The sequence below is a fragment of the Canis aureus genome, chromosome 4 (genome assembly GCF_053574225.1).
Source record: "Canis aureus isolate CA01 chromosome 4, VMU_Caureus_v.1.0, whole genome shotgun sequence".
In the NCBI taxonomy this organism is placed as follows: Eukaryota; Metazoa; Chordata; class Mammalia; order Carnivora; family Canidae; genus Canis; species Canis aureus.
Genome location: NC_135614.1, coordinates 36,418,076 through 36,444,367, shown reverse-complemented (window position 1 = coordinate 36,444,367; position 26,292 = coordinate 36,418,076). Strand labels below are relative to the sequence as shown.

The window sequence follows — 26,292 nt, the reverse complement described above, 5'->3', positions numbered from 1 at the left end:
GGGTGGGGCTGCTCGGCTCACGCCCGTGTCACTGTCTCCTCCTGCCTTCCAGCAAATCATGCGCACGGCCATGAAGTACAACCTGGGCTTGGATCTGAGAACGGCCGCCTACGTCAATGCCATTGAGAAGGTCTTCAAGGTCTACAATGAAGCTGGGGTGACCTTCACATAGACACCTGGCTGACCTCTTCACCGCCCTCTTCCCCCCTTCGTCTGCAGACCCTTCACAAGTTTACATGTAGCCACAGAAATCTCTCGCGCGTGCTCTCTCGACTTACTAGATAAATGGACATCACGCTCAACACATCAGTCCAAATCCGCCCCTTTGAGAAAAAGAAATTAAGGTTAGGGGATCATGTACCGGCCGAGGAATATGGAACTAGAAACGACCTGTGCCACAGAGCCATTTGGGTATTTTTGCCTTTAAATGGAAGGTCTCTTCCCTCCAGCTGTGCTGCCTTGCTCCTCGGCTGCTCTGAGAAGGTGGGACCCCCAGGGCAGATCCTGGGGCGGGAATGCACCTGTTGCCCAGCAGCAGCCAGTGGCTCACTGCCTCGGCTCTGGACGAGTCTGAGACCTGCGGTAGCTCTGACGCCTCTGAGCAGCAGGTGTGGGGCATTTTCAGAGGGTGGCATGGTCCTCAAGTGACTTACTGGTATTTTACATCAGCAAAATAACTCAGTTTTACAGATTGCAACAAAGATAAAAGCTGTTTCTCTTTATGCATTTTATTCTCTTAGAATAAAATAAGTACATGCTGCTGTAATAAAATTGCCTTTAATCACTTACCAAGCCTAACCTTGACTCGAGCAGTGAATGCCTATAAACATAATAAATGAAAAGAAGCTAGTATTTTTATAATATAAAACAGTATCATTTATAGCTTATCAGTCATGTATTGTTGTCCAGCAAAAAAATAAGTCCAATGGAGAGTTAAGTTATCTTCACACCTGCCAATGGTGGAGGCTATTTTTGTTAAGACTGTCAGAATTTACTAACCGCAGTTACGACGTAGAGTCCAAAGAGTGCAGTAACCTCCTTATCATGGTAATTAATTGTTCTCTTCTGAAGATCTGTGTTGTCTAATTGAACAATAATTCAGGTAGAGCGTCCCAGAAAAAACCACTTGGACTCCCGCTCTGGAGTCTAGCTGGCGGCTCCGAGCCCTGCCAGGGGCCCCGACTCGGCCTGCCTCGGCATCCCCTGAGAGGCCTGAATTCTGCTCGCAGCTTCATTACCACTGGGCTGGAAACATCCTTGGGTTGAGTGTTTTGTTTGGGAGTTATTTCACGAGGGCCTTTTAAACAGTAGTGTCCCAATGAAGTACTAGATATTATTTATGTAAGAATGAGCTTTTTTTTTTTTAAACAATATCCTTTCAAAATTTCTAACTACTTTGTAACTGCATGACTTAACCTGGTGATAAAAGCAGTTATTAAAAGTCTACCTTTTCCAAAGCTTATGCTTCCCGTGTTTCTGTGTTTTTATATTTGATAGTAACTCTTTTAGGAAATAATGAAACTAAGTCGGGTCTCTAAAGTTTTTGAAACGACTACCTGTGTAACATTTCTTCCCACAGTATTACGAGCCGTCCAGATTTTATTCTTGAATTCTTCTGTGTTTCATTCTGTTGAACAATATCGATGGCTCTTGGCAGAGGTTTTAGTACTGAAAGCTGACACGCTCAAGTAATTTTTAGTCTTTTTAAGTAGAGGAGCGTTTCATTGATTAGGGTTTTTAATTAATGACTTAGCCACAGCATGTAACCACTTTAGACGGACTGCTGACCGCTGTCAGCAGAACTAGATCCCAGACCTGACTACCAGTCACCTGGCTGCCAAGTCTGGGGCTCAGCTTTCAGCCGGACTCTGTTTTGTCCCAGTTCTGCCCAGAACATCTGCAGTACTGAGGCCTGAGTTAGGCAATAGGTAAACAAGACCCCCGGCACCAGGGACACGGAGGCCGTCCCCACTGGTCTGTCCACTTGCACTCTGGGCAGAGGCTGAAGTAGGGGGAGGGGAGCAATCCAGGGCTGGGCAGTGGGTTCAGGTCGCGTGAAAGGGGGATGATGGGTCTTCCGGGTGGCCCTCGGCTGACCTTAGGACTATTTATAGTGGTTTCTTAGAGGGAAGATCCACAGCGACATGTGTTGCTGGTGCTAATGTCAGAAGCCAGGATGGTGCCTGCTGGCTCCAGAAAGCCAGCAGACTGCCGGTGTCTGCTTGGTTTCTAGAGGTTTGGACCTGAAAATGCTGGTCAATTAGTCTCTCCGCTTCACTGAAATTGCCCAGCTTATTATTTCTCATTCTTCTGAGAACTTGCGTAGAAGGCTCTAAAGGGAATTGCTTCCGAGGTAGCTGCACGTGGCCCCAGTTACACGCGCAGAATGCTCTGGAGTCTTTACTGCTGCCTCGAGCATCCCTGCTCTGGAATGTAGTCTAATTACCCCGATAGGTGAGGGTTAGGGAAGTGAGACGCAGAAGCTTCCTGTCTGGCAGGAATAGAAGCACTGCTTCTGGCAACTCCCTAGATTTGGGGACTTACTCTTTTAAGAAAACCTTACTTACTCTTTTAAGAAAACCTTAGCCTCTTAACTCCCTGGCTTTAAGTAAATTCGCTATTCCCCAAGGCCCCCGTAGACTTTCTTAGCCACGCTACACATTCAAACAGCGCATGCGGATACCGCTACAGACCTTGCAGAGGGACCCCGTGAAAAAAAAATTTTTTTTGCTTTGTTAACGATTTTTTTTTTAATTTTTATTTATTTATGATAGTCACACAGGGAGAGAGAGAAAAAGGCAGAGACACAGGCAGAGGGAGAAGCAGGCTCCATGCACCGGGAGCCCAACGTGGGATTCGATCCCGGGTCTCCAGGATCGCGCCCTGGGCCAAAGGCAGGCGCCAAACCGCTGCGCCACCCAGGGATCCCTGTTAATGATTTTCTTTTTCACAAATAACTTTTATTGGCTTCTTTGGTTTTTTGTTTTGTTTTTTGTTTTGTTTTTTTTTTTTTTTGGCTTCTTTATTTTCAAAGCTCACACAGTGATTTAGTCCATCTCAACCTCTGTACTGTTGGTGGTGGGGGCCACATAGTTCCTTGTCGTGGGATCTGCTTTGTAGGATGTTTAGCAACATCCCTGGCCTCTACCCATTAGAACCGATGGCATCTCTTGGATATGCCGATCAAAAATGTATTCACGTTGCCAAGTGTCCCCTGCGGGGTTCCCTGTTGAGAATTTCGAGTCTTACTGTGAACAGCAGCTTGTACCTCCAAATCTATACGCCCGGCTTCCCCCGGCTTCCACTCCGCAGGGGCAGCCACTTGCAACAACCTCAAATGTTTCATTTTCATTCTATTTAAATCCTTTTCCCGTTTTGTTTTGTTTTGTTTTGTTTTGTTTTAATTGGGTTATCTTTTTGTGGTTGACTTCTAAGAGTTCTTTGTTATATTCTGGGTGTGACCCTTATCAGATAGGATTTGCAAATATTTTCTTTCATTCTGTTGATGTGTCTTCTCAATTTTTTGATGGTGTCCTTTAACACATATGTTGCTTTTTTTTTTGATGGAGTCAAATCCATTTATCTTTGGTTGCTGTGCTTTAGGTGTTAGAGCTAAGATGCCATCGCCCAACCCAAGGTTACACAGGTCTGATGAACAATAACAAACGTTTAAAGAAGAGTCACCACGACTCCTTTTCAAACTCTTCCGGAAGATGAAACACTTTATGAGGCCAGCATTCTGATACCAAAGCCAGACAGACCTCACAAAAAAAGGAAAACCATGCCAATATCCCTTACAATTGTGGACACAAGAATACCCAGCAAAACACTGACAAACTGAACCCAGCAGCTCACGACAGGTGTTACACATCACGACCAGGTGGGACTTAGCTCAGGAATGGAAGGGTGGCACCACGTAAGATAACAGTCGCACACTCCACTGATAGGATAGAGGGAAAGAAAAACCACCTAATCATCTCAATCGATGTGGGGAAAGCAATTGATAGACCTCTTCGTAACAAAGCATATGTGCTGTCCCAGAACAGGTGTCCACAGATACAAAAGGCCGATTCATGCTGCCGGGGGCTGGGGAGCGATTAGCTACGAGTGTGGGGTCTTTGCTGAGGCGGTGTAATAGGGAATTTTCGGTTTGGTTAGTTTTTTTAAAGATGTATCCATCTATTAGAGTGTATGCACCAGTGCGGGGAGGGGCAGGAGAGATGAGGATCCCAAGCAGACTCCCCACTGAGCACAAAGCGGTACACGGGGGTACACGGGGCTCGGTCCCACAAACCCCAAGATCACCACCCACGCCAACACCATGAGTCAGATGCTCAACCCACTGAGCACTCTGGCGCCCCGAGGTGATAAAGAAGTTTTTTTTTTTTTTTTTAAGATTTTATTTATTTATTCATGAGGCCCAAAGAGAGAGGCAGAGACACAGGCAGAGGGAGAAGCAGGCTCCCTGCAGGGAGCCCGACACGGGACTCGATCCTGGGTCTCCAGGATCACGCCCTGGGCCGAAGGCAGACACTCAACTGTTGAGCCACCCAGGCATCCTGATAACAAAGTTTTAAAACTAAGAGTGATGGTTGCACAACACTGTGAATACAGTATGTGCCACTGGACTGTGCTTTTTTTTTTTTTTTTTTTTACCTTTTTTAAATTTAAATTCAATTTGCCAACATAACTGGACTGGACACTTTAAAACACTTAATTGTATGGTATGTAAATTTCACCTCAATTAAAAATAAATGAAGGAATTAAAAAAAAAAAACCCACTATCTCAGAGTTGAACTCCTGGAACCGTCCAGGGAGCCTTGTTGGCCAAAGTTTCTGGGGCGGTGTCCTGTAAGCGGAGTGGAGGCAGTGCTGCCATAAGCACAGTGTCCTGGGGAAGCTTGCACAGAGCGCTGCACAGGTCCGGGGGCTTGGGGGGGGGGGGTGCGGCACCTGCTGGTGTTTGGATCTTTGCAACCCTGCTGCGGGTCGTGACCCTGGTGGGACAGGCCAAGGCCTGGGTCCACCATGTGTCCCTGATGACAGCAGGGTCGGCAGCAGGGAGCGGCGGTCCAATGGGTTAATCCGACTGTGGCCCTGTGAGGACAGACACCTGTGGGTGCTGGTCCACCGTCTCCCTGGGAACTTTGAGGAGGTGACCCTCCTGCCCATGGCCTCTGCGGTTTCTGATGAGAAGTCACCTGTGAATGTCATTGAGCCTCTCTCTCATGTGATGACTTACTTTTCTGTTTCAAGATTCTTCTCTGTCTTTGGATTTGAACAGTTTGATTAGGGCTATGCCTGGTGTGCAGTGTTTGCGTCTTCCTACTTGGAGTTCACTGAGCTTCGTGGAAGTATCGGGTTATTACATTTTCATCAAATTCGTTTTCAGCTGTTATTTCTTCAGTACTCGTCCTGCCTCTTTCTCTCCTCTCCCTCGAGGACCCCCATTGTGCACAGTGATGCACTCATCTCTAATCCTCTTTTTTTTTTGTTCATTTGTTTGGCTTTCCGTTCCTCAGGTTAGAGAACCTCATTTGACGTGTCTTCAAGTTCACGGATTCTTTCATGTGCCTGCTAAGGTCTGCTGCTGAGCGCTCTGATGAATGTTTTATTTCAGTTGTACTTTCAACTCTAGAATATCTATTTCATTCTTTTCTATAGTTTCTATACCTATTTGGTATTGGTCTTACACTTTTAATTCTGGAGATGTGCTTTCCTTTAGCTCTTTGAACATGTTTAAAACAATTGATTAAAAGTCTTTGGTAAGGGATCCCTGGGTGGTGCAGCGGTTTAGCGCCTGCCTTTGGCCCAGGGCGTGATCCTGGAGACCCGGGATCGAATCCCACGTCGGGCTCCCAGTGCATGGAGCCTGCTTCTCCCTCTGCCTGTGTCTCTGCCTCTCTCTCTCTCTCTCTCTGTGACTATCATAAATAAATAAAAATTAAAAAAAAAAAAAGTCTTTGGTAAGTCCAATATTTTGGACAGTTTCCATTTTTCCCCCTCAAATGTGCCATAATGTCTTGCCTTGCATATCTTTTTCTTCCTGAAAACTAGACATACTAAGTGATGTAATGTGGCAACCCTGAAATCAGATTCCACTGCCCTCCCCGCAGATATCTTGTTGGTGTTTGTTGTTGAGTGTTAGTTTAATGACTTTCCTGAACTAGTTCTGTAGTCTGCTTTCTTTGTTGTGTTTTGCCATTGAAGGTTCTATCCAGATAGCTTCATGGTTAGCTAATGATTGGACAGAGATTTCTTTTTTTTAAGATTTTATTTATTTATTCATGAGAGACACAGAGAGAGGCAGAGACACAGGCAGAGGGAGAAGCAGGTTCCCTGCAGGAGCCCGACGTGGGACTCGATCCCGGGAATCCGGGATCACAACCTGAGCCAAAGGCAGATGCTAAACCACTGAGACCCCAGGGATCCCTGTTTATTTTTAATTGGTTTTACATAAATGCTCCTGGGATTGCCGTACACTTTTGGTTAAGAATTCTGAAAAGAGTTGATTCTGACTATATTTTTGCCAGTTTTCTCATTACTTTTATGGAGGAGAGAATTTTTGGAGGGACCCACTTCACCAACTTCTCACTATCTATTGCTTTTTATAAACATACCTTTAGATAGACCTTGTCTGAGGCTGATGTCATACCACTCGGTGCACAACACGCACAGTGAAGAGAAAATGACAGAAGCACTTATTCTAGAACAGCACGCTACAAGGTGAAGTTAAGGAACCGTGGGCAGTGCTTCTCCAGCCCCCTGTGGCAAAGGACCGATTTGTTTGTTTGTTAATCTAATGCATCAGCATTAGGCATGTGATCCTGCTTCCTGTGACTAGTTCACATACAACTTGCCATGCAAGTTCAACAACCAGAGCTGGTTTTTACCTTGTTCAACAAGCACCATCTGCTGATCACACTCCTGGAGGGCCAGGCAATGTCCCTTTTTTAAAAAAAGATTGTATTTACTTATTCATGAGAGACACACAGAGAGAGAGAGAGAGAGAGGCAGAGACACAGGCAGAGGGAGAAGCAGGCTCCATGCTGGGAGCCCGATGCGGGATTCGATCCCGGGATGCTCCACCGCTGAGCCACCCAGGCATTCCTCAGTGTAGAAGTTTCTAAATGCTCTGTTCTTCACTCATCCTGTCACCAAGTGGTAAATAATGTTTCAAACCAATAAACTCTGAGTAGCAAGCTCTTCAGCAGCAAACGACCTTGACTAAGCCAGTGTGTGCCCCCTCAACAACATTTTAAAATCTGTGTGTGTCATGTCGGCTTTCTCTTAAATTCAAGCATCACGACCTGTCATGTAAGGGAGGAAGCTCCTTCTGCTCCCACGGACACAGACATGAAATTCTCAGTACGTCTGCTGTGTACATGCTACCAATTTTCTTCTCTTTTTCCACGAGTATGACCTTGCTTTACAGAAACCAACCCTTCCTACATACGTATGTCATAGCTTCTAATTTACCTTCCCTCGTTCTCCGTGAGAGTCGTGGGAATGCCACTTCACATACACGTGCAACAGTCATTAACCAGTCCCCACTGGTGGCCATCTGGGCAGGGTCCCGCTCTTCAAGCTGGGATATGGTTTCCAATACACTAGAAGTCCGCGTGTCGGCACTCACTATGCGCCAAGCCCACTAAGCAGAGCCAAGCCCACCGTCCAGGTGAGTCCGCCGGGCGTGTGAGGGCGTTGCCAACGCTCGCTATTAGCTCCAGGCCGCGGTGATCCGGTGTCCCCCACTAGGCCTATCTGTGCACGCCGGCAGGACAGTCTCAGTAAGGGGAATTCTCCAGTTTACACTGCCTCCCACGATTCCCTCCCTCCCCTCCCTCCCTCTCCCTCCCCCTCTCCCCCTTTCCCTCCCTCCTGCTCCCCCTCCCTCTCTCTCTAGCTAGGATTAGACTGGGGAATTCAAAAGTCGTCAGGGCCCAAAGCAAGGTGCGAAGGCCAGATGTAGCTGTGGCGGCACAGGCTCCACGCCAGGACGCTAGATGTTCCCGGGGCTGTTCGCGACTTAGGAGCCACTTCTTTAAAAAAGCCAGAAATGTGATGACCAACTCTCATGCTCCTTAAAACATCTTTTCGTCCAATTTCTGTGAAGAACCAGTAACTTCGGGCAAGATAAGGAAGCGATGTTTCCCTGCCGAAGGCCAGGCTAGGTGCCGCTCGCACACGTCTACCTCGTGGGTGCTGCCCCTCGGGGCGCGGAGAGGGCTGGGCGTTCTCGGCCGCTGGCTCCTGGGGCCTGACCGGGCTGGGGCAGCTAGCGGGGCCCATAACTACCTGACCGGGTCTGTGACTGTCTGACCCCACACGTGCTTCTCCGGGGCCCTTTCCAAACACGAAGCACCGCGAGTGAGCCTGCCGGCCATCCTCCACGGGGACGGCTCACAGAAGCCCCAGGGGCGTGTGCGCCCGATTCTGCGCCTTCCCCGGGGCTGTTGGGGGGCACTGGGGTATCGGGGGCCCCGGGGTGTCAGGGGGCAGTGAGGTGTCTATGGCCCCGGGGTGTCGGGGGTCAGTGAGGTGTCGGGGCCCTGGGGTCTCGGGGGGCAGTGAGGTGTTGGGGGCAGTGAGATGTCGGGGCCCCGGAATGTCGGGGAGCAGTGAGGTGTCGGTGGCCCCAGGGTGTTGGGGAGCAGTGAGGTATCGGCCCCGGGGTCTCGGGGAGCAGTGAGGTGTCAGGGACCCCAGGGTGTCAGGGGGCAGTGAGGTGTCGGGGCCCCAGGATGTCGGGGACAGTGAGGTGTCGGGGCCCCGGGATCTCGGGGGGCAGTGAGGTGTCGGGGCCCGGGGTCTCGGGGGGCAGTGAGGTGTCGGGGCCCGGGGTCTCGGGGGGCAGTGAGGTGTCGGGCCCCGGGGTCTCGGGGGGCAGTGAGGTGTCGGGGCCCCGGGTCTCGGGGAGCAGTGAGGTGTCGGGGCCCCGAGGTCTCAGGGGGCAGTGAGGTGTCGGGGCCCCGGGTCTCGGGGAGCAGTGAGGTGTCGGGGCCCCGGGGTCTCAGGGAGCAGTGAGGTGTCGGGGCCCCGGGGTCTCGGGAGACAGTGAGGTGTCAGGGTCTCGGGGGGCAGTGAGATGTTGGGGGGCAGTGAGGTGTCAGGGCCCTGGGGTCTCGGTGGTCAGTGAGATGTTGGGGAGCAGTGAGGTGTTAGGGGCCCCGGGGTGTTGGGGGGCAGTGAGGTGTCGGGGGCCCCAGGGTGTCGGGGGCCCCGGGCAGCGTCTGGGCAAGCCATCTCTTAGGACAGGTAGCCCCGCCCCTGACGACCAGCCAAGCTCCGTGGCTCTGGGAGAGATGTATGGGGCGGGGACCTAGTGACCCAGAGGGCGCCGCAGGCTGGCCTCCACCCCGCGGGGACCTGGGGGGCCTGTGTTTCCATTGCCCCAGGAAGGAGTGGCCACAAGCTGGTGGGGCGGCCCTTTATTGAGGCGCGGGAGCCCCTCAGGCCTGCTCACTGCCCCCGCGGGCCCAGGCCCTCCACAGCGTGGGCCACGGCGCCCGTCACGGCCTCGGTCACCGTTGCGGTGACGTCCTTCACTACTTTCTCTCCGGAGTCCTGGGCCTTCTTCAGGGCATCGGCGACGGCTGGCAGAGGCAGGGAGCAAGGCAGTGAGAGGGCAGCAGCCGGGGAAGGGGGGTGCCACAGCTGGAGGTCCCACAGCCCCAGGTCGCGGGGCATCCTCCCGGCGCCGCTCTACTGCCCTTCCTTTATGGCGGAAGCTTGGGAGGGTCCGTACTGGGGGGTTTACCGGGCCCACCTGGGCTGTCACGGGCTGGTCCCCACTCACGGGCCACCCCAACTCTCCCAGCCGCTGCCCACTGCGGACACGGGAACGGCGTCCCGGCCCCGACCCCGGCCCTGACCCCGAGCTCTGACCCAGGCCCTGACCCCGAGCTCTGACCCAGGCCCTGACCCCAAGCTCTGACCCCGATCTCTGACCCCGACCCCTCACCCCAACCCCTGGCCCCGGACCCTCCATCACTCCAATGTCTGTGGCCACTGGGTGCCTGGCCCGCCTGTCACCTCACGCTTACACAACTGGAGTGTTTCATGGGAGGGACCCAGTGCGCGTGCACGTGTGCTGCCATGGGTGTGTGTCACCTTGTGACCTCCACAGAAAGGATGGGGACTGTATCTGCTCTGGGGGGGCGCCCCTGCTCCGGGGTGGCCGCGGGGTACCGGCTGGCCTCCTTCCCCGCAAAAGGGTTAAGGCGGGGCTCACCTGCTGGCCCGGGCTGCGCTCCTACCCGCGCTTCCCTCCGGCTCCTCCAGCCGCCCTCCTCCCCCGCCACCCCCCCCACCCCCGCACCCCACACCCCTACCTTTCTTACCTTTCTCTCCGGCCTCCTTGGCGTGCTCTAGTACCTCCTTCACCACTCCCTCCACGGCGTGAACTGGAAAGATGAGAAGCCCAGAGTGAGAGCCCGTGGCCCAGGGCATCCCGGGCGCCACCCCGGGCGGGACTCCCCGGTTTACATCCGCGACCCGGTGGGGCGGGGGCAGCAGCCTGAGAGCCCAGCGGACACCTGGATGCCCGCCCTGCCTGGCAGCGGCTGGAAGCACAAGCAGGCCTTCCTTCCTTCCCCCAAGGGGCCTGGGGCCAAGGGCGGCCTGTCCCCAGGTCAGGGCACCTCTGGGGTGCGGGCCCGCCCCCGCCTGACGCCGCAGGAGGGAAACAGACCCCCAAGGGGTGTCTGGAGTTGGGGGGCAGCAGCCAGCCCGGAAGGCTTTGGCGTCAGGAGTCGGGCCGCGGCAGGGGCTGGGGGACGGTGACAAGGGCAGGCCACTGAGGCCAGCAGATGACACAGGGCGGGTGGCGGGCGGCCAGGCACAACCGGGGGGACCTGGACTGGCCTCCCGACACAGTCGCGGTGTCTGTGGACAGACAGGGGCTGCTGAGGACTTTAGAGAAATTGGAAATGGCCTTTGGCCCCAGGGCCGACGTGGAACCCAGTCGCCCGGTTCCGTTTGAAGCTGTAAACCGATGGCCCAGGTGGAAACGGCTCTTCCCTCCTGTCTGGGGCTACTCTGATGCCTGAGGGTCCCAGCCATCGAGGCCCTCCCAGCACCTCCCGGGGCCTCCCCTGTGCTGCCATCCCTCCTGCCCTCGTCCCAGGCCCCAGGGACGGGTCTGAGCCACAGAGGCCTGTTGGGGCCACGGCCGCTCAGGATCCCGCCCAAGCCACCTCCGCCCCATCCTCGCGGGGCCAGGGCCCCCCAGGGGGTGTGGGATCAGCCTCCAACAGGCCCAGCCCTGGGAGAAGGGCCCAGGGAGAAAGGAGCCTCGGGGTCCTCACCAGCCTCCTCGGTGGCCTTCTCGGTGCGGTGGGCCAGGCCCTCGGCGGCGAGTTTCCCCAGGCCTCCCAGCATGGCGCGGTGACAGGTGGCAACTGAGCAGGGTGCAGGGCCTGGGCCCGCCTGCCTTTATAGGCGCCTGGCCCTGCGCCCGGGCCGCCAAGTGGGTCAGGGGTGAGTCAGCGCAGGGGTGGGAAAGAGGCCGGGTGGGGCCCCGAGCTCCGACTGCAGCCCTGCCCCTCTGGCCTCGAGACCCCGCACACCGGGCCAGGACCCGCCAGGGCCCACGGAGTCAGCTCGGGACAAGGCCCTGCCCCACCGCGGCCTGGGTGCCTGGGGAGGCAGGAGGCCGGGCGGGGCTGCGCACCCACTTGGGCCTCGGGCTTCCAGCCCGCCGTCCGGGATGCCCAGGATGGCCTAGTTAGGGGCCTGAGGGCCCGGGCACCTGGCCACCTGGGGGGCCCTTCGGCCCAGGAGCGAGGGCAGCGGGGCCATCGGGCCCAGGAACTCAGCCTGCAGCGTCTGCAGCTTTCACTGGAAATTTCATGAGTGTGTGTGGGGCTCATCCTGCGGGGTCATCACGGTGCCTGGCCCAAGGCTGAGGAGGACACAGCACTGACCGGAAAGCCAGTGGCCCCTGGCTGGCAGGGAGCGACTCACAGGAGCACCCAGCACCCTGCACAGAGAAAGCCTGGCATGGGACGAGGCTTCTGGGAGGGGCCCTGCGAGGTCAGCGCGCCCCCAGGAGGCCCTAGGGGGATAGAAGGGGGACCCACCACCACCGGGCAAGGTGTGCCCAGCCCTAGCCAGAATTCCAGAAAGCCACTCTACCGGCCCTGACCTGTCACATGCCTAAGGGCCAGGCTGCGTCCCTCATTACCCGGGATGGACAGACGCCCCAGCCACGTGCCGCACGCAGCACCCATTAGTCACGGGCCCAACCGAAGCCTCAGTTTCCACGTCTATAAAATGGGGACAGCCATGCCCTCGTGGCCGTGGCGCTGGGAGTCGGGGACCGTATGCCAAGCTCCAGAGGACTCTATTCCCCGCCCCTCGTCGCAGCTGTCTAGGGGAGGCCGCGTGGCGGCAAGCCCCGGGGTGACCAGCGCATGGGGCTGGTCGCGGGGGCAGAGGGCTGGGACTGTGGTCCCTGTGGATGCCACGAGGCCCAGGGCAGGGAGTGAGGCCTGACTAGTGTCTGCCCACCGGGTGCCACGGGCTGACGGCCCCCACACTCCTGCCTGGTGCCGGGAGGCCCGCGCTGTGGGCAGGGCCCCCTCGGCCTCCCCACAGGAGCTGGGGGCCTTCAGCAGCCTGGAGAGGCCCGGCTGCCCTGGACGGCCCGGGCCCAGATCGCGGTGCCCTGGCCCAGGTCTGCTGCCCTCGGCCTCCGGGCTCCAGCTCCGGCTTTCAGCCTGTGCACGGCGCTCCCACGCAGGGCTGGGCTCCAGCAAGGCCTCAGGCCCAGCGGCACGGCCTGCGAGAGGCTGAAGATGACCCAGCTGGTGCCACCCCGGAAGAGGCCCCAGGGAGCAGCTGGGAACACGGGCACCTGGGCCTGCCTGGCCTGAGTCACAGGTCACATCCAGCCTTTCCCGCGGGACAGTCAGGCCTTCAAAGGAGCCGACTAATCCTCCCAGTGGAATGTGGTCAACAGCTCATTTGGCAAAGGACCCACTGGCTACATCACCCAGTCACGGAGCACCGATGTTTCCAATAACAAGTTGCCAACTTAGCAATTAGCGAATCTGAAAAATAAAAATAAAACATGTTTATTTTAAATGCTCCAGTCCTCGGGGCTGTCTTACGTTTAGAGCAGGACACCTGCTTTTGTGAGCTGAGCTGTGAGTGTCATAAATGTCAAATTTTGGGGACGCCTGGGTGGCTCAGCGGTGGAGCATATGCCTTGGACTCAGGTTGTGACCCCGGGGTCCTGGGATCGAGACCCGCATGGGGTTTCCCGCAGGGAGCCTGCTTCTCCCCCTGCCTGTGTCTCTGCCTCTCTCTGTGTCTCTTGTGAGTAAATTAAAAAAAAAAAAAAAGGGTCATCCTGGGCCCGTATGGATGCCGAGGACGGCCGTGGCTCTAGGAGCCCCCCACCCCGGGACAGGAGCAGCAGCCACTGAGCAAGGAGGAGGGTGTGGGAGGAATAAGTACCTGCCCTCCCCTCTGCTCTCCAGAATATTCCCCACTGACTGAACTCAACTGGGGCTGAGGGGGGAGGCCTGCTGAGGCAGTTCCAGGGGCAGGTCCCGGGCGGGGCGGGGAGGAGCAGGTGGGCGCAGGTGGGCGCAGGTGGATTCCCTGTACGCAGCCCGCAGGCTCAGCACGCCAGAGCGCAGGCAGCGGGGCAGCTGCTTAGTTCTGAATAGTCGCCCTTCTCCTTTGGAGACCATAGGGAGGAGAAGGAGGAGGAGGACGGCGAAGGCCGCCAGCCCCACACACATCCAAGCCAGGAGCCAGGACACAAGCAGGGGAGCCCGGCAGGAGCAAGGAGGGAAGGCGAGGAAGTGCGGTGGGGCCCGTGCAGGTGGGGGGACAGGCCTGCAGCTCCGGGACTAGACTAGATGGCCCTCCAGCCAGAAGTCCTTGAACTGAGGACGTGAAGAAAGAAGGAAGGTGAGGCCCAGGAGCTGGGGGGGAGGGGCGGGACTGCGGAGGAGCCCCGCGTTCCCAGAGAAAACATGCCCCTGACAGGGCAGGGGCTGAAGCCCGGAGGCTGGGACTCCTCGAGGCCGGCTTGGCTCTAAGAGGCTGCGGGGCCAGGGCTGCGCACGTGGGTCCAACTCTGCGGGGAGGAGCGTGGGGGGCCTCGGGCCCTGGCCCCCTCCCAGACAATATCCCACCGGTACTTCGGATGTGGACTTGGGATTCCCAACAGCCTCCCACGTCGGGAAGACAGGGGCTTCCCGATGAACGCCGCGGGTTCTCTCTTCCTCCTCAGTGCCCGCCGGCTGCAGAGGGCTACTGCGTCACCCTGCCCCAGCAGCCGGCCCTCGGGCTCTCTCCGTCTCTATAGTGAATAAATCGTTAAAGAGAGAAAGTGGAAAATAGAAAATCCTGCTCCTTGTCTCTTATGTACTTTGTAATTTAACAGGAATCAGAGCTGAGAAGTCAAGGGGAACTGAAATGTAATGTTTTGTTTTGTTTTTCAAGAAAACTTTATTTATTCCTGAGAGACACAGAAAGAGGCAGAGCCCCAGCCCGAGGGAGAAGCAGACTCCTGGCGGGGAGCCTGATACAGGACTCGATCCCAGGACCCCGGGGTCACGCCCTGGGCCCAAGGCAGCTGCTCAACCAGGCACCCCCCACAACGTAATGTTGTTTGGCTCCATGAGGGACTGGAATCTGTAGAATCAGGAATTATTTGGGGGAATCGCTAATGGAAGGGTTGATCAAGACCCAGCAGGTGCAGTGGCCGCAGCCTTCTCCCCTGCAGCAGTCCTCCGGGGGGAGGGAGCTGCACGCGCCAAGTCCTGGGGGGCAGGAGCAGGGTCAGGCCCAGGCCCAGGGGGCAGGGGGCAGGGAGGCAGGGGGCAGGGGGCAGGGAGCGAGACGAAGCTTCAGGGCTGAACACGGGGGAACCACATCCTCTTGTGGGTGCAAGGATGCGCCCCGGGACTGACTGAAGGAACTGGGGCCCCGGGCCTCCCTTCCTTTCCCTTCCTGCTCTGCGCTCCCAGCACCTTGGCTTGTCCTCAGGCTTGCTCCCTGGTTACAAGTGGCCGCCAAGGTTGCAAGCATCACCTCCAGCCACAGAAATTCTCCTTTTTTTTTGGATGGAAAGCTCTTTCCTGAGGCCCCCTGGTCCCCAGGTGCGCTCCCCGGTCTCCTTGGCCGCAGCTGGGCCCCCCCATCCCTGGGGCAGTTTCCGCGGAGCCCTGGGTCAGGAGGGATCTGGGTCACCAGGGGAGGGACGCCGCCGGAGCGATGCCACCCAGCCCCCCTCGTGGCCCCAGGACCTCTCCCGACCCTGCACCACCGGGGGCGGGCTCCCGCAGGCGCTGGAAGGACCCCAGCCTCGCAGACCCCCCGGCCTCCCCGTGGGCCGCGGGGAGCAGCCTCAGGAGCACACTAGGCGGGGAGCAGGGACCCAGGGGTGGGGCCGGGCTGGCCCTGGGGGAGACCTGGGCAGGCTGACTCGCCGATGGGGACCCGCCACCGCCTGGGGTCCCGGGAGCAGGGACGGGGGCCGGTAGAGCAGGGCTGCGCCCGAGGGCGGCCACCGGGCAGCCCCGAGCCAGGGAGGCGGGCGTCCCGGGCCGGCGTCGCCTGCGTGGGCAGGTGCTGCGGGGGAACCAACCTGCGGGCCCGAGGCCCCAGGGCGCTGCGGGACCCACGGAGGGCCTGGCGGCGCCAGGCAGGGGCGCTGGGCCAGGGTCGCGCCCCGCGGACCCCTCCTGCCGTCGGGACCGCGGCCCCTCCCCGGGGCGTGTGGTGGGCGGGGCTACGGGTTATGGGCGGGGCCCGGCCCCGGGGCCTGTGGTGGGCGGGTTTGTGGGCGGGGCTCCAGCGGGCTCCCGGGGCGTGTGGTGGGCGGGACTACGGGGTTGTGGGCGGGGCCCCGGACCGAGCCCTGTGGAGGGCGGGTTTGTGGGCGGGGCTCCAGCGGTCTGTGGGGCGTGCGGCGGGCGGGGCCCCGGCCCCGGGGCCTGTGGTGGGCGGGGCTCCAGCGGGCTCCCGGGGCGTGTCGTGGGCGGGGCTACGGGTTGTGGGCGGGGCCCCGGCCCGAGGCCTGTGGTGGGCGGGTTTGTGGGCGGGGCTCCAGCGGTCTGTGGGGCGTGCGGCGGGCGGGGCCCCGGCCCCGGGGCCTGTGGTGGGCGGGGCTCCAGCGGGCTCCCGGGGCGTGTGGTGGGCGGGGCTACGGGTTGTGGGCGGGGCCCCGGCCCGAGGCCTGTGGTGGGCGGGTTTGTGGGCGGGGCTCCAGCGGTCTGTGGGGCGTGCGGCGGGCGGGGCCCCGGCCCCGGGGCCTGTGGTGGGCGGGGCTCCAGCGGGCTCCCGGGGCGTGTCGTGGGCGGGGCTACGGGTTGTGGGCGGGGCCCCGGCCCGAGGCCTGTGGTGGGCGGGTTTGTGGGCGGGGCTCCAGCGGTCTGTGGGGCGTGCGGCGGGCGGGGCCCCGGCCCCGGGGCCTGTGGTGGGCGGGGCTCCAGCGGGCTCCCGGGGCGTGTGGTGGGCGGGGCTACGGGGTTGTGGGCGGGGCCCCGGCCCCGGGCGTATGGTGGGCGGGGCTCCAGCGGGCTCCCGGGGCGTGTCGTGGGCGGGGCTCCCTCAGCCTGTTCCCCCCCCCCCCCCCCCCCCCCACTGGGGCGCGGCTGCTCGGGCGCGCTCAGCCTCCCGGCCTGGCGGTGACTCACCGCCGGGTGGGGTCGGTGCGTAAACACCCCGCGGGGGGAGTGGGGGTGCTGAAGTCCTGCTCCTGCGACTCCGCGTCGTCTCCAGGGCCCCGCGACCCGAGGTCCTGCCAGCCTGTGCTCCCAGCCTCCAGGCCCAGGTCCAGGGAGCAGTTCCCGAAGCCCCTGCCCTTGCAGCCCCTCGCCCCCCTCCCCCCTGAGCTGAGCCCTTCGAGCCCGAGGGGCCCTGGTGTCCCCTCCTAGGAGGGTGGGGTTCCCGGAGTGGGGGGAGCCGTTGGGGAATGGGGGACAGGGTGGCCCCAGATGGCAGCGGGAGGCACGCGTACCTCTGTATTTGCAGTTGAGACCTTGGGCAAAGACCCTTGGACACTGTCGGCCTGAGTTCTGGCTGTCCGGGCGGGGTTTCTGGATACGGGGGCTCAGCTCTAGGCACAGAGGGCTGGGCCCAGCTTGTGGAGAGGCATGAAGCGGACACGAGGTAGGAACCAGGGCTTTAATAGGGCAGCAGGCCAAAGGCTCGCCGCAGCTCAGGGCCTGGAGGCCAGTCATCCATGTCTCCCTCTGGCATTACTTGAAGCCTAATTTTTTCCCAAAACCTGAGAAAGTCTCAGAGGCCTGGTTAGCAGTCTTGTCGATGGTTTCCTGGGTGGACTTGGCCACCTGGTCCATGGCTGGGGAAGGAAAGGAGAAAGCAGATGAGAGCCAGGCCCCGGGAACCAGAGCCCTGGAGGGTTGGGCTGGCTTGGGTCACCATCCCCAGGAAGCAGTGTGGGCAGAGGGCCTTCAGGGCAGAGGGGTGTCCGGGCGAGGGCTGCACAGGGTGGGGATTGTGCTGGGGCGCCCACCCTCCTGCCCACCAGCCCGCCAGACCTTTCTGTCCTGCTTCTGTGGCCTGATCCACCACTTGCTGGGCCGACGCTCCTGCCGCAGTCACTGGAACAGAGAGATGAGGCCTTTAGACCCTGTCGCCACAATGCTGACCACAGGGCCCCACCCCTGCTCCCCCACATCTGTTCTTTCTCTAGAGTAGCCTGTCCTACAGGCCCAAGGGTCCGATGCCATCGAAGTAAAGTCCTTTGACTAAGGCTATCCAGCCCTTGAGGCACAGGCACCCTTTCCATTGCCTCTGGGGTGTTGGTGGTTATTTATAACTCTGGGCTCCTCCCCTCTGCCCTGCTTCTCTTCCCAAATCCAGGATTGCAGAGAAAAGTATCCCAAGGGAGGCTGGAGCTGGAATCTGGGCTGGCGCTGCTCCTGGGCATGGCACAGGAAGGACCCTGTCCCCTTTTCCACAGTTTCTCCCCAGAAGCCTAATGCAGATGCCTCAGTTGCCACCTTTCGTGCTTGGGGACTCGACTTCTGCGAGGCCCTCTCCCCCTGTCTCCGTGCCTTGCCCCAGAGGGCACACAAGCAATGATGCTAGTGCCTCGGTGGGCAGGCAACTGGAGGCATTAGGAGATGAAATCCGGAGAAGAGGTGACGCTTCCAAGGTCAGGCCATATCCTCTGGACCCGAGTTCCTGCCTGTGGTGAACAGGGTTTCCAGGGGCTCAAGTGGGTCCCACCTGCTGGGTGAGCAGACAAGTGGCTCAGGCCTCCAGAGCTCTGACTCATCCTTTTTGCTGAACAGGAAAGAACCTGCTTTACTCAGACTCTGGGCCGGGGGGTGGGGGGTGGGGGCGCGTCAGGCAGGCCCTGGGTCTGGCTCCCAAAGCCTCCCCACCTGGCCTATGTGACAGAACCAGTCTGGGCCACAGATGGGGAAGGTGAGGCCGGGAAGGAAGGGCCTTGTACACTGGCTTCCTGGTAGCACTTTGGTTCCAGGGGAGCGACTGTGGGGTTCCCTCAGTGCTGAGGGGGCCCCTCAGCAACTGGGGCCCTGGTGAAGGAGGGAGTTAGTTTGGGTGTCATCTGTTGACTGGGACATGGGCCGGACACACTGGGAACTGGAGTCCAGAGGGAGGCTGACCTGGGACTGGAGGAGCAGCTGGGGGGGGGCGGGCTCCTCACCTTCCCTACCCCCAGCCCGCCGCCCCCCCCAGCCCCCCTGCAGCCACGGAACCTCAGGCCTGAGGAGGAAAGAGCTGGAGGTGGAGAAACAAGGCTGGGGACCTACCCTCTGGGGCGAGGGGAGGAAGGCCCTCGGGGTGAGGACATGGAAGGAAACGGGTGGGGGACAGGACAAGGCCGGGGTTGGGCCGCTGCCACCACTCCATCGGGTCCAGTGCGCCTCGCAGAGTCGGGGGCAGAGATGGTTCTGGGGTGCCGGGCGCTCCCCCCGGGCCTTCGCCCTCCCCTAGGAACCGGGGGCCGCTCCGGATGGGGTGGGCCGGTGCCCCGTGCAGCCTCCGCCCCGGCTCCCAGCGATGCCCGTCCGCGGAACTCCTGGGGTACCCTGTTTCCCCACGGAAGGCACCCTGTCCAGCCCGGGCCCCTGGGCAGGGCCCCCCCCAACCGCCTTGGGCCCGCAGCCGGGCGTCCTCACCCGCCTCCTGGGCCGCCCCCTGCACGTGCTGCTTCAGGTCCTGCAGGCCCTTGCCGGCCATGGCCAGGGCTCCGCTCCGGGAGGGCGCTGGGTGCTGGAGCCGGTCGCCCTGGGCCCCGCGCAGCGCCGCTTTATAAGGTGCCCGAGGGCCCGCCCCGCGCGGTGGGGGGGAGTGGGGGGGCAGGGGGGAGCGGGGGTACGGGGCGGTTCCCAGCAGACCCGCCCCGGAGGACTGGGCCGCGCTCCAGCCCCCCCCCAACCCTCCCCTCCCTGCGCATCCGGCCCGGGCGGCGGCCCCACCGGGTCTGGAGGGGCCGAGGGGTGCAGGGGTGGGGCGGGGGTGCAGAGAGGGGCTGGAGTAGCGGGGCGCCCGCGGCCTGACCCCCAGGATGCGGTGGCCGCAGCCTCGAGGCTGGGATCCCGCAGGAGCGGCTGCTGAGCGCGGCCCCGGCTCCAGGCAACCTCGGGAAGTGGGCGGTGCTGGTGTGTAGGGAGAAACTGAGGCACGGGGGCGAGCGCGGCCCCACCCAACGTCCCAAGGCGGGGCCTGGAATCCGGTCGCTGGGTGTGGACCCAAAGCCCGGCAGCGGCCCAGCGGCGATGCGCACTGCCCGCGGGGACCCCGCAGCGCCGCCCGCAGACCCACCCCCCACCCGGCCCGCCCGCAGACCTCCCCCCGCAGACACCCCCGCAGACCCGCCGCAGCAGGCAGGGCGGGGAGGGGGCAGGTCCCGGCGGCGCCCGGAGCCCTGGCCGGGGTCTCCATCGCGGGTCCCCAGGGGCCTGCGAGCTGGGCGGGACGAGCCTCGGGTACCTGAGGTCCCCTCCCCCGGGCGCGCTGCAGAAGCGGTGACCACCTGTGCGGAAGCCGCAGAGCCCTGCGGAGCTCGCTCCCCGACGCTCCCCACCCCCCCCAACCCCCGCCCCGTCTGCAGGCCCCGCCTACGGTCCGCTCCCGCGGGCTCTAACGCGGGGGAGGAGGGGGCCGGAATAGGGCCGGCCCAGCGGCTCAGGCGGTAGGCACCGTAGTCACACTACTTGGGTTCACATACCCCCCACGGCAAGTCCCTCTCTCCCAGCCTCAGTGTACCCCATCCTTGATGGGCAGACAGAGGAGACAGTCTCCCCAAAGTGCTACTGGGAGGGTTAAAGGGGCTGGAGGATGCCCCACACTCGGCGGTGGGGGGGCGGGGTCCTTCCACTGGGCCATTCACCCCGGGCTCCTCATGTAAGAAGAGGGGTACGGGGGGACCAGGTGTTCCTCAAGGAAAGTCGGGCACAGCCACAGGAGCCCACAGCACATAGTAGGGGTCCTTTTTTTTTTTTTTTTCTTAACATAGGCTCCATGCCTATGGTGGAAGCCAACCCATGGCTCAACCACTGAGGCACCCAGGCCCCACACCCACGGGGTTTTAAAGGCTAAGAGCACTGCAGGTGCCATGGGGTGGGTTACAGGCTTCCAGGACGGGGCACACATAGATGGTTGGCATTTGAGCCCAGGAACGGGCCCTGAGTAGGTGTGCAGGGGAGGAGTTAAGCACCAGGCACCCTTCTAGGTTCCTTCAGCAGAAGCAGATGGCCCTGGGAGCCTAGTGGTGCACTGTCCACAGGGGCTGGGTCTAGGTGTCCCCCCCACCCCCCCGCCAGTCACCTTCTTGGTCTTGCCCCTCCTCTCTTCTTCTTACAGTCCAAAGAACTCTCAGGCACGCCCAGGCCCCAGGTGGACGCTCCCAGGCATGCACGGGCCTGCTTGTGTGCTCACCTAGGAGCAGTACCCACCCCGACTGCCCTGAAGCTCTTCCAGACCCTTCACTCCTCCCACGGTGGGATTTGGGGGCCTGGGGGGACAGCAGCCCTCTGCTCCTTTCTGCCTCCTCAGCCACGGATGCCCGTGGCCAGCAGGCTGGGAGACAACCCTGCTCAGCTGTGCTTGCCTGGCTTCCAGTCACCAGGGCTGGCCTTGACCCCTGCTTGCCACCACTGAGGCAGGATGTCAAAGGGGTGGTCTCCCTAGTGGCTGAATGCAGGCGTGGACTCAGCTCTGGCTGGAGGCTTGGGGCAAGTCGCCTAGATGAGCCCAGAGCGACTGGGTGCCAAAGGGGAAGGAGCCCCTCGGCTGCCTCTGAACAGGACCCCGGGCACAATGCCCATAGCACTTCATATAGGGCACCTGCCAGCCTGGTCCCCAGGTTGTTTTGAAACCCTGGCAGGGGTGGCATCTGCCATAAGCACGCCAGTCCACACCGTCAGGGTGGCTGTAGCAGAGCATGGGAGTTAACTGGGCGGCTCTGGAAGCAGGCAACCTTGGCGTCTGCCCAGGCCCAGGCTGCCTTGCTCTGTGGTCTCAAACAAGTTATTTAACCTCTCTGTTCCTCCGTTCCTCAGTTCATTCTTGGGGAAATTGGGGTCATACCAACAGTTTGTCCTGAGGATTAAATTAGGTGAAGTGCTCAGACCTGGGAGGGGCTCATTTTTACTACTTTCAAGGTGGAGGCTTGTGTTCCTGCGTCTCAGAGGTCCTCTCTTCTAATGATCCTGGACACGACTTCTGGTGACGGACGAGGAAGCCCAGCCCAGGCTGGCTGGGGCCCGGCAGGAGGAGCCATGGGGTCAGGCGTGTGCCAGGAGCGCTCAGAGGCCTTGCCACGGGCCTAGCGGCGCGGCTCTGGTTACCGTGGGCTCGGGGCACAGCGCCGGGCTGTCTGCGGGAGCCACAGGGGGCCACTCCCTCCACGTAAAAACACAACTGTGTGGGCTCCCCGTTGCCTCTAGGGTGCCTATTCTCAGGAGGTTCCCGAAATGCCCAGGGTCTGCCCACGGGGCACCTGGCCCCAGGCCTGCTTCCCAGAGCCCCGGCAGGCTGCCCAGCTCCCGATCCGGGTGCGGCCGCACCGAGGGGGCCCAGGCCCGGGAGGCCGGCGTGGAGGGCTTGAGTTCTAGTTGGAATTTATTTGAATTCACAGCAGCATCTGTGGGGTCATAGGGGCCGGAGGTCGGAGGCCTCGAGGGAGGGAGGGGGCGGAGGGGAAGGTGTCAGAGGCAGCTTGGGCGGACAGGCCTGTGGGGCGCTGGGTGTGGGCGCAGGGACACGGGCACCCAGGTCTCGCTCCAGGGCTGGGCGCTCTGAGGGAGGGTGGCCCGAGGCGGAGGGCTGCTCCCTGGGGCCTCCGCGGCTGACTTGCGTGCCTTAGTCTCCTCCACTCTTGGCCTGGGGGGAGACAGTGACCCTCACACACAGCCCGACGTGGCCACCCCGCGTGGACGGGGCCGGGGGTCATTCCTGGGGGGACCTCATGCGGCTGCCCCGAGCGCTCTGGGGCCCGGCGGGGAAGCAGGCCCAGGGCCCTCTGGGAGCCCAGCACTTGCCTCCTCAGCCACTTCCTCTTGCACTCTGGCTGCCTTGTCCTCCTGGGGGGCCGCAGGTTGTTCTAGGTCCTCCTGCGGGGGGCAAAGGGGAGCATGTGGGCTGTGCGGAGGCCGGCCACAACCAGGGCTCGAACGCCGCGGCTGGTAGAGGGCGGGAGGTGACGGAGTATGAGGCCCGTCTGACCCCGGGAGCGACAGCGCCTCCTGGGGGGCCACCGCAGGGGCGCCAAGTGCCCTGCAGCCCAGCTTCGCTCCCCGCAGGCTCCTGGGCAGCGCACGGTCCTGTGGAGTGGGTGCGGTGGGGTGGGGTGCGGTGCAGTGGGGTGTGGTGGGTGGGCATAGCCCTGAAACCCTAGCTCAGCCTGCCTGGCCCCACCCTCAGCATCGCTGAGTCACAGGATCGTACACCCTTGTCCGACTGCCCCCTAAGTGACCCTCGGAGGAGGGGTATGTCATCTCTGTTCATGGGGCCAGGGAGGCTGAGCACCCGGATCAAGGCCTTGGAGCCCAGACGATGGGGCCTGCAGGGATCAGGTTTGGCTTGCTCCAGGCGCATCCCTAGCCCGACAGCACCCTTCTCTCTCCCTGCCTCCTAGATGGGCTCTGGGCTCAGCGGGGCCGCGGGGGGCCAGCAGGGGTTACCCAGTCCTCCCACTGCCTGCGTCCTGCTCCCTTGCCCCAGCCGCATACTCACCTAAGGTGGGCTGCCCCGGGGGGCGGTGGGGCACAGCTGCACGCAGCGCCAGCCGGGGTAATCAGCCTGGATCCCAGTCTTAGCCCCCGAGGGGCTTTAAAGGACACCAGACTGTGCCAGCCGTGGGGCAGGCCTTTGGGCAAAGGGTGGCGGCCACCTGCCTTGTCCCGCTGCCCTGTGGCACCTGAGGCCGGCCGGTGGAGAGCTGTCAGGCGGTGCTGCACCCCCGAGGCTCACTGGGTGGGCATCCGACTGGTTTTTAGGTGTCACCAGGGAATGTCTCCCTCGGGGCGCCCCCCAGTACTCACCAGCCCTCGTTCCAGGCCCTCGCCACACCCCAGGGCCTCCCTAGCTGGGGGTTGGGGGTCGGACAGGCCTGGGTCCTGGAGTACCTTCGGGTGGTGCCCAGAGGCACAGATGATGGTCCGATAGTCACCAGCCTGCTGGGTGCTCAGGGCCATCCAGGAGGAAGTTTCCTGGGGCGCCCCCCTGCCTGGAGCTCCCACCCCCCATGTAGGCACAGGGTCACCGGGGCCACGGGGGTCACCAGGGTGCGAGGGGCGGGCCGCTCAGAGGACATGGGGCCCTGGGCTGGTCCTGAGGGTGGGCGCCCAGGGCCCCGCACTCCCCCGAAGCCTGGGTCCCCAATGCTCGGTCACCGGAGCTCCCCGCCCCGCAGCCAGGCCCTCGCCACCCCACCTCACAGCCACGCCCTGTCCCCGGGGATTTTTTTGGATTAAACGAGTTAATAAGTGTGAAGTGCTCCAAGCTGAGCCTGCTTGGCCAGCTGGCCACCCACCCCAGGCTGCCCTGCACCACCCCCGCAGTGCCCCGGCACCTGCACCCGCACCTGCACTTGCACCCGCACCCGTGGGCAAGGAGGTGCAGGGCGGGGTCCCGAGGGGGCGCTCCCCCCCTACCCCCTGCAGCCCGGTGGCCGGGGAAGTGCCGCCCAGGAGGCCGGGGGACCCTGCTCGCCCTGGTGAGCTGCGCCCCATCACCCCATCGCAGAGGCCAGGAGCACGTGGGAGGAGCCTCACTTTGCAGCAGCCACACCCAGGGGCCTGGAGGTCCCGCGGTGCCCCCACCCGCGCTTCCCTGGAGGTGGGGGGGGGCTGTGGGGCTGCTCCTGAGCCTCCCGGGAGGGGCCAGCTGGGGCGGGGACCCACCTTTCGCACCACGCCGGAGGTGATGGCGATGTTCTCCGCTTCCTCCACTGTCTTGACTGCCACCGTGTTGACGCTGGTGACCAGGGCCTCACTCACAGCGTTGGCCTGCTCCTTGGTCTTCTCGGCCACTGCAAGGGGACGTGGCTATGGCTGGGCCCTGTCCTCCTGCGCCCCGCCCTTCCCCCAGCTGGGGCCTGGCCGGCCAAGTGCTCAGAACTGGAGGCCCTGGGCCACCCCCGTGACCCCAGAGAAGCCCTGGGGCAGCAGGAGGCCCTGCAGGGCTCTGGGTCCCAGCTGCGGGTAAGGACCCTGGGCTGGGGGCTTCAGGACCAGCCGGGGCCCCTGGAGGTCCTGGCCCTGCGGCCCCTGTCCCAGGCTCCTCACCTGAGGTTACGCTCTGCACCACATTCTCCTTGGTCTTGGCTCCTGGGGAGGAAACGGGGGCGTCAGGGCAAACAGAACAGCTGGGCAAGCTGTGGGGTCAGCGGCAGTCCCTTCAAAGGCTGCTTCCTGCCGCATCTGGAGGAAGGGGATGGATGGGAAGTGGCCGCCGGGCAGGGGCGACGGGCAGGGGGCTGCCAGAGGCCAAGCTTGCCAGGAAGTGGCGCAGGACAGAGCTGAGTCACCAGCTTCCGAGTGGGTGGGTGGCTGCCCAGGACCCCGGGGCTCGGGCTCCTCCCCCTGCCCCCCCACAGGGTGGGTCCCTGGGTGCTGAGCACCTGCCGGCTCGGCCCAGAGGCTTCTCATGGAGCCTGAAAGGGGTGCTGGGGCAGGGACCTGGGTTGCATCCGTGCCCCCTTGCACGTGTGTGTGCACAGACAGGCGTGTCTGCGGGCTGCCTGCCCTCTCGCTGTCCTGCCCCAGGGACCCTGGGGGGCAGAGGGGCAGAGCAGAGACGGGGGACACTAGGGCTGGGGTACAGGGGACGGGGGCTCCAGGGCCTGGCACCCTGCTCCAACAGCCGGGTCCCCCCCATGCCTCCCTGGGGCTGGGGGCTGAGGCTGAGCCCCAGGGCTGCCCTGCCACGCCCTGCCTCTGCCGCACTCACCCACATACAGGACCCCCTCCTTGGTCTTCTCAGCCGCCTCCGTCACCCCCTGCTTGGTCTTCTCCACAGCGCCCACCACGCCCTCCTTGGCTATGGAGAAGCCTTTCTTGAAGACGTCCATGGTGTGGGCAGGGCAGGAGGCTGAGTGTCGCGGGGAGCGGTGGCCGGAGCTGGTGCCAGCACTGCTGCAGCCGCCTCCCCGCCACCGCCTCTTATTGACGCCCGTGAAATATTGATGATGCGGCGGCGGCGGCGGGGCTGCTGGGAGCAGGGGGGGAGGGGGCGGGGGGGCTGGGCGGCTCGTCCCTCACCGGCCCTTATGCATCCCCCACCCACCCCCCTGCCTGGAGCTGGCAGGCCCGGGGCTAGTGTCTGCCCCCCAGGGACAGAGGTGCTCAGAGGGGAGGTGGCTTTGCTACCAGCGTCCCAGGTAGGGCGGGGGTCAGGGTCCTCGGGCCGGTCAGGCAACACTGGCCAACCTCCCGCAGGACCAGCCTGGGCTGCTCGGTGAGTCACCAGTGCCGCGGTCACCTACCCCCCAGGATCCAGCAGAGGGTGCAAGGAGGGCTCCCCGTGGCCCGGCCTCCGGCCCCCAGTGCCACCCCTGACGCCCACCCCGGACACCCCATCCCTGTCTGTCTCCACCACCTGCTGGCTCCCACAGCCTGGGGCAAAGGGCGCGGAGTAGGCCTGAGGTGCCCCCCGTGTCCCGGCCACCAGCGGGGACGGGCAGCAGGCTCCCGGCCACTGACCCCCTTCCCGTGGCCCCGCTCCGCCCCGTGCTCCTCTCCTGGCTCCCGGGGACGCACGTGCTGCAGCCGCCTCCTGCGCCCCACACCTCCCGTGTCCCTGACCTGAGTCCTGTCGAGGCAC

General features: G+C 61.8%; 4 protein-coding genes across 7 annotated transcripts in view; 1 reads left to right on the top strand and 3 right to left on the bottom strand.

The window, feature by feature from the left end:
* Positions 1 to 1,457, top strand: part of GLUD1 (glutamate dehydrogenase 1) — a 34,360-nt gene extending 32,903 nt beyond the window's left edge. Inside the window, exon 13 of the mRNA XM_077895271.1 lies at positions 53 to 1,457. Within this exon, the coding sequence (XP_077751397.1) occupies positions 53 to 172 (120 nt within the window). The 3' untranslated portion in view covers positions 173 to 1,457. The remainder of the gene's footprint in view (positions 1 to 52) is intronic.
* A 7,959-nt stretch (positions 1,458 to 9,416) lies between these two features.
* On the bottom strand, positions 9,417 to 17,127 carry FAM25A (family with sequence similarity 25 member A). The gene is made up of 5 exons (XM_077895272.1): positions 16,985 to 17,127; positions 12,860 to 13,055; positions 11,310 to 11,983; positions 10,344 to 10,406; positions 9,417 to 9,596 (listed from the first exon to the last, which is right to left on the bottom strand). Exons 3-5 carry the CDS (start codon positions 11,380 to 11,382, stop codon positions 9,463 to 9,465), a joined length of 270 nt encoding a protein of 89 aa, XP_077751398.1. The 5' UTR covers positions 11,383 to 11,983; positions 12,860 to 13,055; positions 16,985 to 17,127; the 3' UTR covers positions 9,417 to 9,462.
* Positions 17,128 to 17,137: 10 nt separating this feature from the next.
* Positions 17,138 to 19,303, bottom strand: ADIRF (adipogenesis regulatory factor). The gene is made up of 3 exons (XM_077895273.1): positions 19,143 to 19,303; positions 17,529 to 17,591; positions 17,138 to 17,329 (listed from the first exon to the last, which is right to left on the bottom strand). Exons 1-3 carry the CDS (start codon positions 19,201 to 19,203, stop codon positions 17,226 to 17,228), a joined length of 228 nt encoding a protein of 75 aa, XP_077751399.1. The 5' UTR covers positions 19,204 to 19,303; the 3' UTR covers positions 17,138 to 17,225.
* A 2,768-nt stretch (positions 19,304 to 22,071) lies between these two features.
* On the bottom strand, positions 22,072 to 26,244 carry SNCG (synuclein gamma). 4 transcript variants are annotated; one of them, XR_013378002.1, is made up of 8 exons: positions 26,229 to 26,244; positions 25,420 to 25,677; positions 24,756 to 24,797; positions 24,372 to 24,499; positions 23,511 to 23,695; positions 23,203 to 23,386; positions 22,509 to 22,580; positions 22,072 to 22,350 (listed from the first exon to the last, which is right to left on the bottom strand). XR_013378002.1 is itself a non-coding variant. In XM_077895270.1 (5 exons), exons 1-5 carry the CDS (start codon positions 25,538 to 25,540, stop codon positions 22,330 to 22,332), a joined length of 384 nt encoding a protein of 127 aa, XP_077751396.1. In that variant the 5' UTR covers positions 25,541 to 25,677; the 3' UTR covers positions 22,072 to 22,329. The 4 variants fall into 4 exon arrangements, 1 of the variants encoding a protein (XP_077751396.1); XR_013378000.1 differs by having other exon boundaries at positions 23,203 to 23,695; XR_013378001.1 differs by lacking the exons at positions 22,072 to 22,350; positions 22,509 to 22,580 and adding an exon at positions 22,595 to 23,029 and having other exon boundaries at positions 23,203 to 23,695.
* Positions 26,245 to 26,292: the final 48 nt, after the last annotated feature.